The sequence below is a fragment of the Panthera uncia genome, chromosome D2, assembly GCF_023721935.1.
Source record: "Panthera uncia isolate 11264 chromosome D2, Puncia_PCG_1.0, whole genome shotgun sequence".
Taxonomy (NCBI): domain Eukaryota; kingdom Metazoa; phylum Chordata; class Mammalia; order Carnivora; family Felidae; genus Panthera; species Panthera uncia.
Genome location: NC_064818.1, coordinates 28,646,448 through 28,660,513, shown reverse-complemented (window position 1 = coordinate 28,660,513; position 14,066 = coordinate 28,646,448). Strand labels below are relative to the sequence as shown.

Genomic DNA, 14,066 nt, shown 5'->3' with positions numbered 1-14,066 from the left:
TTCTTTGTCCACCGCACTGTTCAAATGGCAGAAAACAGGGCCAACCCAGGAACCAGCATTCTCCACTGCTTGATGGGCCCCAGGAGGTAGTACCATGGCTGCCTCTGGCTTAGCACAAGTGCTCTGTGTCACCCTCAGGTCCAGACCCCAACTCCATCCACTCCTTCTCTGCAATACTCTTTCTCACCCTTTGAAAGGGGGTGGGGGAACAGAGAATGCAACCACTAATTCAAACCAGAAAAACAGAGGACACAGAGCTGGAAAGAGTTTTTCATCCAGCCTGTCTGAAAGACCCCTTCCCTGTGAGAATTTTGGCCTGGCTACTTAGCTCTCTGCTATTAGAGTCAGAAACCGATTTTCTTCACCAATTCCCACAAGTCAAAGGTGATGAAATGTGTGTATGTGGCTTTGCAAATGAGCTCTCTTTTGCTTTTAACAGAAGAGTTAAAGTGGTCTGCCCCCAACAAAAGTGGGGCAGGGGTACCAGAAAGATGGGAACGCACGGAGATGAAAAGCCAAGGTTTATTTAGCCTCACTGGCCCCCATATTGAGACATCATCTCTGAGCAGATGATACACAACATCAAGTGCCTCTTGTACCCTCCCAACCCCCACCCCACCCCCCTTCTCCCAGAGGACGTAAAACAAATGTTTTATTTGCTCCACGGAAGGAGGAGGATTTATGGACTGAGTGGGGGGGGGGGTGTCCTTGGTAGGAGTCAAAATTCAGGGCTGGACAACTGGTGACTTGTCAACAGCACACCATCAAATGGTCGTCACAACCCCACTCTTAAATGCAAACAAACGAGACTGTGGCGGGGCGCTGACAAGCCCTCCGGAGTTTAGTGGTGGGTGTCAAAGACCGCTCAACGGTGGAGTGCTTTCGTTTCTCAAATGAAGCTATTTTATACAAGCAGAAAGTTGCTGTCTGTCTTCTAACAAACGGGCTCTCTGAAAAGGCTGAAAAGGAGGAATTCTTTCTATTTAGGCTAATGGGATGGGTTGTGTTCAGAGCACCATTTGTCATCTCTTTTTCCCAAGCAGTTAATCACCCCAAACCTTCCACGAGGCCCTGAACCGCGAGACCACCACACCACCCAGTACAGAAGGGCATAGAAACCACAGACTTGTCCGCTCCAAGCCTGTAACTTTAATAAATATAAATAAATAAATAAATAAATAAATAAATAGATTGATTGATTCACTGATTCATTCATGCATTTAAAAAAAGCAGCAACCGGGGCGCCTGGGTGGCGCAGTCGGTTGAGCGTCCGACTTCAGCCAGGTCACGGTCTCGCGGTCCGTGAGTTCGAGCCCCGCGTCAGGCTCTGGGCTGATGGCTCGGAGCCTGGAGCCTGTTTCCGATTCTGTGTCTCCCTCTCTCTCTACCCCTCCCCCGTTCATGCTCTGTCTCTCTCTGCAGCAACCAGTTCAGAATCAGTATCCTTCCTAAGCACATTCATTCATTCATTAAAAAAAAGCAGCAACCAGTTCAGAATCAGTATCCTTCCTAAGCATACTCATGGTGCAGGGGCAGAGGCCTCTGTCTCCTGACCCCAGTCTGGGTACCCCGTGGCTCCTCCAGAGCACCACTTTTCTAAGTAGAAAGTTCCTTCGGCCGGGAACCTGTTGGCTCCACTGGCTGAAAGACTTGGGATATGGAGGCATCCCGGAGGTGGCCCAGGGCAGCGGCCAGGCAGACCTGGGGGGAGCTGAGCTTCAGTGTCCTGGAAGGAAGAAATGTCTTGGGAGGACGGCCCTCCTCCAGCAGCCCACGGGCCGCCCATTCCCTCTTGCCCCGGCTCCCGCGGCCTCAGAGCAGAGCCCGGGCAGCACACGCCCCCGGTGGCCAGGGCTCCGTCCCCGCGGCCGGCGCGGGGCGCCCCTCCCGCCCGGGTCCCGCACTCACCCACCGCCCGGATGCGGAAGCCGCGCGGGGGGCGCAGCGCCCGGCGGCACCAGGCGTCGCGCAGCACCTGCAGGCTAGCGGGAGGCGCGTGCACCAGCAGCACCCCGCGCCGCAGCCAGCCCTGGAAGGCCAGCCGCGAGGCGGCGCGCGCCAGCCGCGAGTTCCAGAAGCAGCGCGCGTTGGCGCGGCGGAACGCGCGGAAGATCGCGCGCCCGCCAGGCTCCTCCGTGCCCGCCGCCGCCGCCTCCCCCGCCTCCAGCCTGCACAGCACCAGCGCCAGCGAGCCCGGCGCCAGCTGCACAGGCCGGGCCATGCCGCCACGGGTGGCCGGGGCCCGCAGCCTAGCGCATGGTCGGGAGCGAGCACCGGCGGCGGGAGGAATCGGCTTACTGCGCGCGGCGCCGGCTGCCGGGGGAACGGGCTCCTGGGGGCGGGGACGGCTGTGCTCGGCGGGTCGGGGGGTGGGGCGGGACGCGAGGCCTGGGAGCGGCCACGGTCCTCGACCGCCGGCGCCCAATGGGGGTTTCCAAGGGCTGAGTTACCAGGCCTTGCTCCACCCCAGGCAGAACTCCGCTGCCCTGCCCCCCATTGCCTCCCCCACCCCCGTGTCTCTCTGCACTTCCCAGCTCCCGGGGCAACCGAGAGCTCCCCTACCCCGGGGCGGGGGGGGCCGCGCTGGGGCTTTTCCAAGTCCTACGGGGGCCCCCGCAGCCCCCGAGAGCCTCTTTCAACCGCGGCGGGAGTACCACTGCCAGTTGGTCCCCAGAGCTGAGCCGACCGGAGTGGCCGCCATCTCCCTGGCTTTGGGATCCTTCCTAGTGAGAGAGGCGACCAGGGACAACCCGCGGGTGTCAAGGACCTCGCTCGGGCCCGGGAGTCTGTAGACCCAGGTTTGAGTCTCGGTCTGCTGTTTTGCTCGCTACTTCCCTTGTCTCCGAGCCTCCGTTTACTGTCCTGTAAAATGAAGAGTTGGAACTGAAATCTAAGAATTCTAAAATTCTTTCTACACATGAATTTCTGAGGTCTGGGATCTAGCTCCCCCCCCCAACCCCCGAATATCCTATACACTTAGGTGGTGAGGGAAGTAAAGTGTTCCAGAGGTGCCACCCCGATTGGCGAGGCTCAGTGGTGAAGTCCGTGGAATTCAGCCTTGGCTTGGCCCCGGGCATTCCCAAAAGACTGAGAAACCGTCTTGTCCCAGGAGCTCCCAGGACTGAAGGGAGAGGGGCTTGTGATCTATCAGGCTCTAGCCAGAGCTTCTGAGTGAGGTGGTCCAGCTCATATGCTGAGGACAGAGGCTGGAACCTCATATGCTGGGGACAGAGGCTGGGTGAGAGCTCCTGGAGGAAAGACAGGTTAATGAGAGATAGGGCGTTTATTATTACTACTAGAAATTGGCCCTATAAGAGGGAGGAGGGATGCTTGGCCAGACCCCGGGGTCATTCCAGACTTCCCGCTCCCTCAGCTCATCAATCATCAATAACAACCATAATAATCGGAGATCATCTATACCCTGCTTCTTGTAAATCATTCTTGTAATGATAGATGATGTTATTAAATGATGATAGCTAACATTTATTGAACACTATACACTGGGGGCATTGATTTCACAACTGTGTGTTAACTACTGTTAGTATTTCTATATATTTTTAAGTTTACTTATTTATTTTGAGAGAGACAGAGATGGCGGGGGTGTGCAGAGAAAGGGAGAGAGAGAGAATCCCAAGCAGGCTTCACACTGTCAGTGCAGAGCCAGATGCGGGCTCGATCTCACTAACCAGGAGATCATGACCTGAGCCAAAACCAGGAGTCTTATGTTCAACCGGCTGAGCCACCCAGGCGCCCCAGTATCTCTATATTTTTTATAGGTGAGGAAACTGCAAGCCGTGTTTGATCAAGAAGTGCGACGTGATCACACAGGTGATAAGAGATGGAGTTGGGCAACCACTGGTCAGGGTTCCTTATGACAAATAAGTCAGACACAATTTTCTTTCTTTCTTTCTTTCTTTCTTTCATGTTTATTTATTTTTGAGAGAGAGAGAGAGTGCAAGCAGGGAAGGGGCAGAGAGAGAGGGAGACACAGAATCCACAGCAGGCTCCAGGCTCTGAGCTGTCAGCACAGAGCCCAATGCGGGGCTCAAACCTACGAACCTCAAGATCATGACCTGAGCCGAAGTCAGAGACTTAATCGACTGAGCCAGCCAGGTGCCCCAAGTCAGACACAATTCTCAATTCAAATAAACATGCAAACCTGAGACAACCATCTCACATCTGAATTCTGACTCTGATGGCGATGGATGGGTAAATACAGCAGGGAGTCTAAATGAACTACACTCCTATGCCTGTATAAGCTCCACAGTGAGGGCTGTTTCTTCCGGTGAGTTCTCTTTATGGTAACCCTAACCTTGCAGGATCAAGGATACCTTTGCTGTGTTTCCCATCCTGGAGAACTATAACTTTTGTCTCTGTTATCTCTAGCATCTGGCACAGTGTCTTTTCCATTATAATAAGGGTAATGATAATTCTCGTTTATTCTCGGCTCACTCTATGCCTAGAACTGTACTAAGGGTTTTACATGTGCAATCTAATTTTATCCTCAAATTTTACCCTCTGAAAAGGGTAATATTAAGCCACACCTTCCACAAGAAGAACAAAAGCTAGGAAAAAAGAAAGAAGGAAGGAAGGAAGAGAAAGAAAAAGAAAGAAAGAAGAGAAAAAGAAAGGAAAAGAAAGCTTAGATAGCTTAGGCCACTTGCCTATGAGGACGAGGCTAATGGACGTTGAAGCAGAGATGCCAACATTGTCCACACACCAGGCTAGATGAGGAAGCCCAGACACCATGCCCTGACACACTGGACCTGTCGCCTGGTCTGAAAAATTGTCCTGAGCTTGCTTCTGTCTCCCAAGCACTTGAACTGAAAATATACAATCAGGCCCTTGTTAGCTACAGGGATGCTGTGAAGTAGACCCAGCTATGAGGTTTCACGGCCTGAAATTATGAGGTAGAACTGTCTTAAACTGTGGAAACATTCATTCAGATGTGTGACATTTCCATTATCATTTTACTTAAGCTAGTCCAATTAACAAAACAAGGGGGAAGACTGTAGGAGGAAAATTGTATTTATTTTTATTTTAAGTTTATTTATTTATTAACTTTTATTTTGTTTCATTTATTTATTTATTTATTTATTTTAAAAATTATATTTTGAGAGAGAAAGAGCACAGGGAAGGGGCAGAGGAAGAGAAAGAATCCCAAGCAGGCTCCACACCCAGCAGAGAACCCCATTTGGGCTCGATCTCCAGACCACGATGACATGATGACCTGAGCCGAGGTCAAGAGTCGGACACCCAACCAGCTGAGCCACTCAGGCACCCCTAGTTTATTTATTTAAGTAATGTCTACACCCAGTGTGGGGCTCAAGCTCATGATCCTGAGATCAAGAGTTGCACGCTCTTCCAACTGAGCAACCAGGTGCCCCTGTAAGGAGAGAAATTTAAACTACAGCCAAATATGCATCCACTTGTTTTCCCAAAGGATCAGTTACCTCACAAATATCCCCAAATTCCTCCCAAATGGAACACGTCTTAAGAGTTCATGGAAAGGGGCGCCTGGGTGGCTCAGTCGGTTAAGCGGCCGACTTCAGCTCAGGTCATGATCTCACGGTCCGTCCGTGAGTTTGAGCCCCGCGTCGGGCTCTGTGCTGACAGCTCGGAGCCTGGAGCCTGCTTCAGATTCTGTGTCTCCCTCTCTCTCTGCCCCTCCCCAACTTGCGCTCTGTCTCCCCCTGTCTCAAAAATAAATTAAAAAAAGTTAAAAAAAAAAAAAAAAAAGAGTTCATGGAAAACAAGGTCTCCAACCTGAATGGCCAGTGTTACGTGGCAAAACTAGAGAAACAGAATCTTCTCAGGGGCCCTCCATCTTTGCGATCTCTGGACACTAGACACAGAAACGTTTTTAGAAGACAGATTTGGTATCATTCTCCACTTAAAGAGGGACACAGTAGTCAAACTAAAAGGTACACTAAAAAGTCTCATGATAAAAGGATTTTTAAATATTTTTTTTCAGTGAAATCTATGCCTGAGAAAGAACAAAGTCATTCTAACACTATATATACATCTAAAGAACATGCTATGTAGTTAAAAAGATTGAGACAAAACTTTATGTACTGATTGATATAAGACAGTATCCCAGAAAGCTATATCTGTATCTATATCAATATAGATGTTTTATGTATGTATGTATGTATGTATGTATTTAGAGAGAGAGAGCCTGCACTCGCATGAGTAGGGGACAGGCAGAAAGAGAGGGAGAGAATCTCAAGTAGGCTCCACACTCAGCATGGAGCCAGACAAGGGACCTGATCCCATGACACTGACATCATGACCTGAACCAAAATCAAGAGTTGAAGGCTTGGGGTGCCTGGGTGGCTCAGTTGGTTGAGCATCTGACCTCAGCTCAGGTCATGATCTCACAGTCCGTGAGTTTGAGCTCCGCGTCGGGCTCTGTGCTGACAGCCTGTTTCAGATTCTGTGTCTCCCTCTCTCTCTGACCCTCTCCCGTTCATGCTCTGTCTCTGTCTCAAAAATCAATAAACATTAAAAAAAAATTTTTTTTAAAAAGAGTTGGAGCCTTAACCGACTGAGCCACCCAGGCGCCACCCCCCCCCCCGATATAATTTTTTAAGTAATCTCCACACCCAACGTGGGACTCAAACTCATGACCCTGAGATCAAGGGTCACATGCTCTTCTGACTGAGCCAGCCAGGCACCCCCCAACATATTTTGAAGTAAAAAAGAAAGATAGACCCACTACTTGCATTTAAAACATGGGGGTGGGGGGGAAATGGGCATATATATTCATGTGTGGCTGGAAAATCTCTGGAAGGGTACTGGTCATCACAGAGGTCATCTGTAGAGAGAGGAATGGGGAACAAGATCAAAGGAAGGCTTATTTTTCACTGTGTATTACCATGTGCAAATACTTGTTCAAAAAATACTTTCAAGGGGCGCCTGGGTGGCTCAGTCGGTTAAGCGTCCGACTTCAGCCAGGTCACGATCTCGCGGTCCGTGAGTTCGAGCCCCGCGTCAGGCTCTGGGCTGATGGCTCGGAGCCTGGAGCCTGCTTCCGATTCTGTGTCTCCCTCTCTCTCTGACCCTCCCCCGTTCATGCTCTGTCTCTCTCTCTGTCCCAAAAATAAAAAAAAAAATACTTTCAAGGGGCGCCTGGGTGGCTCAGTCAGTTAAGCATCTGACTTCAGCTCGGGTCATGATCTCCCGGTTCATGAGTTCAAGCCCTGCGTTGGGCTCTTTGCTGTCAGCACAGAGCCTGCTTAAGATCCTCTGTCTCGGGGCGCCTGGGTGGCTCAGTCGGTTAAGCATCCGACTTCAGCTCAGGTCACAATCTTGCGGTCCGTGAGTTCAAGCCCCGCGTCGGGCTCTGTGCTGACAGCTCAGAGCCTGGAACCTGCTTTAGAGTCTGTGTCTCCCTCTCTCTCTGCCCCTCCTCCGTTCATGCTCTGTCTCTCTGTCTCAAAAATAAATAAACGTTAAAAAAAAAAAGAAAGCTGATATTAAAAAAAAATTAATTAATTAATTAATTAAAAAAAAAGATCCTCTGTCTCTCCTCTGCCCTCCCCCCACCCTCATGTATGCTGTCTCTCTCTCTCTCTCAAAAATAAACTTAAAAAAAAAAGATTTCATTTGGTTTAGAAAACAACCTGAAGGAGGAACAAAAGCATGCCTGCTACATTTGTAATTGCTATGGAAGATAAACCTGATCATTTGATGCTCATATCTTCCTGGGGTCTGTCCTGAGTAGAGCATTCAATGCTTCTCTTACTCTAACCCCAGCCTGTCTTTCTAGCTTCATCTCCATTTCTATCTTTGCTCTACTCCTGCAATCCACACAAGGACGGGGTACTCCAGGTACACAAAATTGCACATCTTCCCATGTTTTTGCTCACATTATTCCATCTGCCTGGAAGGCTTTCCCCCTTTCCACCAGGTGATATCCTCCAAAGCTCAGCTCGTGAAGCCTGAGACAAATCCAGCAAGGTATCATCTGTTCTTGGAGCACATTGTTAACCCTTTAAAACCCCTGTGTGTTAAGGGCTGTAATACTTAATTATCTGTCAATTATCAGGCAACCTGAGATCCCTGGAGGGCCAGCCTCCTGACTGACTCATCTCTGTCACCCAGCACATAGTCCAGTACCTGAGCCGTAGATTCATTCTGCTTGCATCAAGTCCAGTTTAACTAGTACTCCATCTAGAATAACTCCACTTTTGCTGCTTCCCACTAGCCTGGGGTCATCACACACCAAAGCATTTCTGGGTTGTGGGTGATTCACAGGAAGACCTGGTTATCCGACAGCCAATGCCAGGGCAAAGCCTCAAGGAATAGACACACCCAGGCCATACCCACACATTTGGAGTGCAGTGGTTTCTCTGGAGTCTGTTTACAGCACACATGTTACACTGAGGATGATGTTTTGATGAACTGCTTCAAAATATTTTTCCATACCAAAATTCATCGGGCTGAAGGTCCTCCCCCCTTAACACAGAAAATCAAGCTTTAGGGCACCTGGCTGGCTCAGTTGGTTGAGCAGCTAACTTTGGCTCAGGTCATGTTCTCGCAGTTCATGAGTTCAAGCCCAGTATCCAGCTCTGTGCTGACAGCTCAGAGCCCGGAGCCTGCTTCGAATTCTGTGTCTCCTTCTCTCTCTGCCCTTCCCTGGCTCGCACTCTGTCTCTCTCTCTCAAAAATAAATAAAACTTTTTAAAAAATTTTAAAAAGACGATCATGCCTTGACATCTAAGGCTGATTTAGAAATCATTTTCTGTCTGGCTTCTCTTTATTTATGACCATTTCTGCTTCCACAGCATGTTTTTCCCCCTGTTCCAGAAAAAAGGAAAGAAGAAAGAAAGAAAGAAAGAAAGAAAAGAAAGAACGAACAAATCCTGGAGACTTTTGTTTGTATTTCTCAAGGAGCTTGAGAAATGTAAGGCTTTGCTAAGCAACTGTGTTGATGCAAAGAGCAGAGAAGAGGAGGTGGGGGCAGGGGAAAGGCATTTAATACCATTTCTTTACACACACACACACACACACACACACACACCACAAATTACCTCCATTATTCTAGCTCCATTATTCTAGCCACTGAACTCAGACAATACAAGACTCTGGACCATGGTAGCCTTTCCTTTAAAAAGAGAGTAAAAATACTTAGCCAACCTAAGAATGTCTTAGGGTCCCTTCCAGCTTCCTGGTGCTACAACTCCACTTTCACACCCAAAGATAGAAACCCAAATGTAGTTTAAATAGTCATTGAGTCCAATGAGACACTAAGGGACGCAAATTCAGAGGCTGAGAGCTGGATATCCCAAAGCTGATTCTGATTTGCCTTTGAACAGTCCACTTTATCTCTTCAATGGCAAGAGGCCAACAGAGAAATAAATATTGGAGAAAAAAGGATCCTTAGTTTGGAACACTTAAAGGCTAAGAATATTGGAAGCCCCATGATTCTGACGTGAGAAGTGTTCAAGAAAAAATTATTCCAACACTTGCTAAAATGGTAAGGAAGACTTTATTCAAAACTTTGCAAAGTCTAGACAGCAGAGAGTTGTAAAGCAAAGATAGCAGAGAAGCTTGGGATTTCAGCCAAGAAGCAGAGTGAGGGAGTTAGTGGATAGAAAATTACTAACAAGACTTCCGGGGTAGGGGGTTTCTTGCTAAACTGACCTAGTAGGACTCCTGGCTAAGGGCAGGTCAAGGATTTACACATCAAAGGTGGGGAGTGAAGAACTTGATCAGATATCAAGGGTCAGGGATTCATACTAAACTGACCTTGGCAGGATTCTTGCTAAGGCTGAACTGGGCAGGCAGAAGACACTTTGGGGCCCAAAGGTGAGGCTTATCCAGAAAGAAGGCTTGGAGGAGAGGCACCTGGCTGGCTGACTCAGTGGAGCACCTGACTCTTTATCTCAGGATCCTGAGTTCAAGCCCCACTTTGGCTGTGGAGCCTACTTAAAAAAAAAAAAAGGAAAAAGAAAAAAAAAAAGAAAGAAGGCTTAGAGGAGCCTGACCCAAAGTTTGGTCAAGGAGAGTCTTTGCCAGGAACCAATACTAACTTCCTGCACTCTGCCCCTCCCCACTGGTTAAAGGAACTAACACTCAGAAAACATTTAAAACACCCTCATAATATTTTTTTTAATGTTTATTTATTTTTGAGAGAGAGAGCAAGCAGGGAAGGGGCAGAGAGGGGGACAGAGGATCCAAAGCAGGCTCTGAGCTGTCAGCACAGAGCCCTATGAGTGGCTTGAACTCATGAACCACAAGATCATGACCTGAGCTGAAGTTGGAAGCTGAACCGACTGAGCCACCCAGGCGCCCCAATCCTTTTTTTTTTTTTTTTAAATAATCTCTACCCCCAATGTAGGGCTCAGGGCTCAAACTCACAGCCTTGAGATCAAGAGTCACATGTTCTACCCACTGAGCTATTCAGGTGCCCCTATAACCCTATTTTTGTTTGGGGAGGGGGAACTGGAATTTTATCATTATATTACAAAAAATTATTTCTAGAAGGTGGAATTGCAAGCAATTTTTATTTCTTTCTTTGAGTTTTTCTATACTTACCAAAAAAAAATTTTTTTAAGACCCCAATAATGTTTGCTTTAAAAGAAGTGAAGGCAGCTGGCTCTCCTGCACTGGGGCCATCGGTACCACTAAGCCTTCTAAACAAAATGAAGAGACTCTGTCATTCCACTTACCCATTGAACTTGGGGTCAGAGGGCAGGTCTCAGAGCTGGAAAAAATTACTTCCAGAAGGAAAGCTGCAACGCCAGCCTGTTTAAAAAACATGCAGTGAAGTGCCCTGGAACCAGAGCAAGTCAGCAAAATTCTTATTATTTGAAACATGGAAAATCAAATTAACTCTTTCCCTACACCTTAAAAAAAAAAAAAAAAAAAAAAAAAAAAGGAATAAAGTATGCAGGCCTAAGGCAAGATGCCAAACCTAGTTTCAGGATTTTAAAGGAGAAACCACTTCTCTTTAGTTTTATTACAGCACAGGGTATAAAGCTGGGCCTCATATCCATTATTTCCATGCAAATCCCTTCAAAAATGAGTTGGCCGCACTCCAGATGCCCAGATCTCAAAGGAACTCTGTTTCCAGTGAGGCCCCTACCCTGTAGCTAGGAGTCTCTTTTCTCTACTTTCTTTTTTTTTTTTCTTTTTTAATTTTTTTAATGTTTCTTTTTGAGAGAGAGAGAGAAAGTGCAAATGGGGGAGAGGCAGGGAGAGAGGGGGACAGAAGATCCCAAGCAGGCTCCACACCGACAGTGGTGAGCCTGATGTGGGGCTCTAACCCACGAAACATGAGATCATGACCTAAGCTGAAGTCAGAGCTTTAACCGACTGAGCCACCCAGGTGCCCCTCTTCTTTGCTTTCATATGGAGGGAAGGGAGAAAAGATGCTGTCTTTTCTGTCACACACTGAAATTGTCTTGGATTGGGGAACAAACTGTTGCTTTGTCCTTCTCACAAGCTACCTGTTACCAGTTGTTTAAGCTTCATAACAGGAATGCAGGATTACCTCTTGTTCATCTGTACCTTCTAGAACCACCCCCCCCCCCCCCCAACCCCAGCATGGCTCAAAAGCCAGACAATGGTTCTCTGAACAAGATGGTTAAAGAACAACAGTGTGATATGGAAGGACTGGATTTTCAAGTCGGTGCTAACCAACCCTGGTTTGGGACTGCATGGATGCAGTTCATTCAGCGTTCACTAGAGCATCCAAATAGAACAGGAGGCTTTGTAGAAGTACCTATAATACAACAAGAAAAAGTACTTGGGGCGCCTGGGCGGCTCAGTTGGTTAAGCATCGTGAGTTTGAGCCCTACATTGGGTTCTCTGCTGTCAGCGTGGATTCTGCTTCCAATCCTCTGTCTCCCTCTCTCTTTCCCTCTCCCACCTCTCTCCTGCTCTCAAAAATAAGGAAAAATAGAAAGAAAAAAAATACTTATTGAGCCTGCTAAATCCCAGGTGCTGCTTTGGTTAATAAAGAGGAAGACACAGGGGTGCCCTGGGGGCTCAGTCGGTTGAGTGTTGAGCTTCCGACTCCTGATTTGAGATCCAGTCATGATCTCATGGTTTGTAGGGTCAGGCTCTGAGCAGACAGTGCGGAGCCTGTGTGGGATTCTCTCTCTCTCTCTCTGCCCTTCCCCTACTCTCTCTCTCTCTCTCTCAAAATAAATAAGATGTTTAAAATAAAGAGGAAGACACAAAGATGGAGGAAACATTTCCATTCACTCAGATAGCTTGCAATCTAGTGTTTTTCAAAACATCAGAGCCTTGGGGCTCCCGGGTGGCTCCTGGTTGAGCGTCTGACTTGGGCTCAGGTCATGATCTCACGGTTTGTGAGTTCGAGCCCCACATCTGGCTCTGTGCTGACAGCTCAGAGCCTGGAGCCTGCTTCAGATTCTGTGTCTCCCTCTCTCTCTGCCCCTCCCCTGCTCATGCTCTGTCTCTCTCCCTCTCAAAAATAAGTAAGAAAATAAAAAAAAAAAAATCAGAGCCTTCATAACAAATTTATGGTGAGAAAAACAAAGCAGGGGAAGAGCATACAGTAAAAAGAATGAGCTATCAACTAATGCAATGGCTAGTGTAGACCTTACTTGGATCCTAATTTGAACAAACCAAATGTGAAACAATTATGAGAAATTTGAACACTGATGGGGTATTTGATACAAAAAAACAAAAGGAAAAACAAAGGGATACATGAATGTGATTTATGAAGAAATGAATATGTTCTGAAAATACTTCCACCTTAAAAAAAATCAGCGCGTTGGGTAAGCTGTTTGGTGATTTTCTTTTTTGATCTTCAGTAAAAAATGATTACTAACCTCAGTCATCACCTCCTACAATAAGGTATATCCGGTAGCAGAGAGCTTATAAAATATACTTGCCAATAAGTTGCAAAAACACCAACAATTTTTTAAGTTTATTTATTTATTTTGAGAAAGAGAGGATATGTGCACAAGGGGGGGGGGCAGAAAGGGGGGGTACAAAGAGAGAGAGGGAGAAACAGCAAAAAGAGAGAATCCCAAGCAGGCTCCACACTCTCAGCACAGAGCCCAATGTGGGACTCGAACCCACAAACTGTGAGATCATGACCTGAGCCGAAATCAAGAGTTGGATGCTTAACTGATCCACCCAGGCACCCCCCCCCAAACATTAACATTTTAAAATAACATCTTTGAAGGAGAAACATTTCTGTTTTCCAATAAACTCTGGGATCATACTTTCCCCACCCACCAGAAAGAAAGAAAAGGAAAGAGAAAGAAAGAAAGAAAGAAAAAGAAAGAAAGAAAAAGAAAAAGAAAGAAACCAGGAAAGAAAAAGAATAGCATTGGCAAAACAAAAAGAAAGGGTGTGAGCCTTCAAATAGAGATAGGAGGCTACAAATTTTGGTCTTGCTCTCAGGATGGTGACATTACTCCTCTTACTAGGACAAAGAATCACATTGAGAATATTAAGATTTATGTGGTTCCTTTAACTTAACTAATTTCCATTCCACATACATAACATTGCTTATGTTGACTTACACTCCTAGAATAGAATCAGGAAATCTACTATAGCTAAAAGGAACTTTGTTTCATTTGTTTCTGTTCCTCCCCATTCTGTCAAACCACACTGGATAAAGAGACCGTGGCCCACGGAAGTTAAGCCAGTGCTCAGGGTTCCACAGCTCAGTCACTAACTAGCTGGCGTGGGAGCGAGGGAAAGTTCCAAGTCTTGGTCAGAAGCAGAGGTCAGCAGTGCTTGCTCCTGTAGCACATATACTGAAATTGGAATGATACAGACATTAGAATGGCCCCTGAGCAAGGATGACACACAAATTTGTGAAATGTTCCACATTTTTTGGGTGATGTAAAGGGGGTTCAGAGTACACATATCTTGATGAGCAGCGAGAAATGTATAGGATTACTGAATCATTATATTGATTCTAATATAATAAAACTAGTATAACACTGTATGTTAATTATACTTGAATTAAAAAAGAATTATGGGGGCATCTGGGTGGCTCAGTCAGTTGAGCGACTGACTCTTGATTTCAATTTCAGCTCAGGTCATGATTCCAGGGTCGTGGGACCAAGCCC

The 14,066-nt window shown here is 47.0% G+C and overlaps 1 protein-coding gene and 1 non-coding gene across 3 annotated transcripts in view; one reads left to right on the top strand and one right to left on the bottom strand.

Moving 5' to 3' along the window:
• STOX1 (storkhead box 1) overlaps positions 1 to 2,302 on the bottom strand; it is a 58,927-nt gene extending 56,625 nt beyond the window's left edge. The window contains exon 1 of one of the 2 annotated variants that reach the window (XM_049645148.1): positions 1,909 to 2,302. In XM_049645148.1, the coding sequence (XP_049501105.1) occupies positions 1,909 to 2,221 (313 nt within the window). In that variant the 5' untranslated portion in view covers positions 2,222 to 2,302. The remainder of the gene's footprint in view (positions 1 to 1,908) is intronic. The other variant, XM_049645149.1, reaches the window with a different exon arrangement.
• An 11,422-nt stretch (positions 2,303 to 13,724) lies between these two features.
• Positions 13,725 to 13,828, top strand: LOC125933613 (U6 spliceosomal RNA). The gene has a single exon (XR_007461027.1). It is a non-coding gene; the product is annotated as a U6 spliceosomal RNA (small nuclear RNA).
• The last annotated feature ends 238 nt before the right edge of the window (positions 13,829 to 14,066 follow it).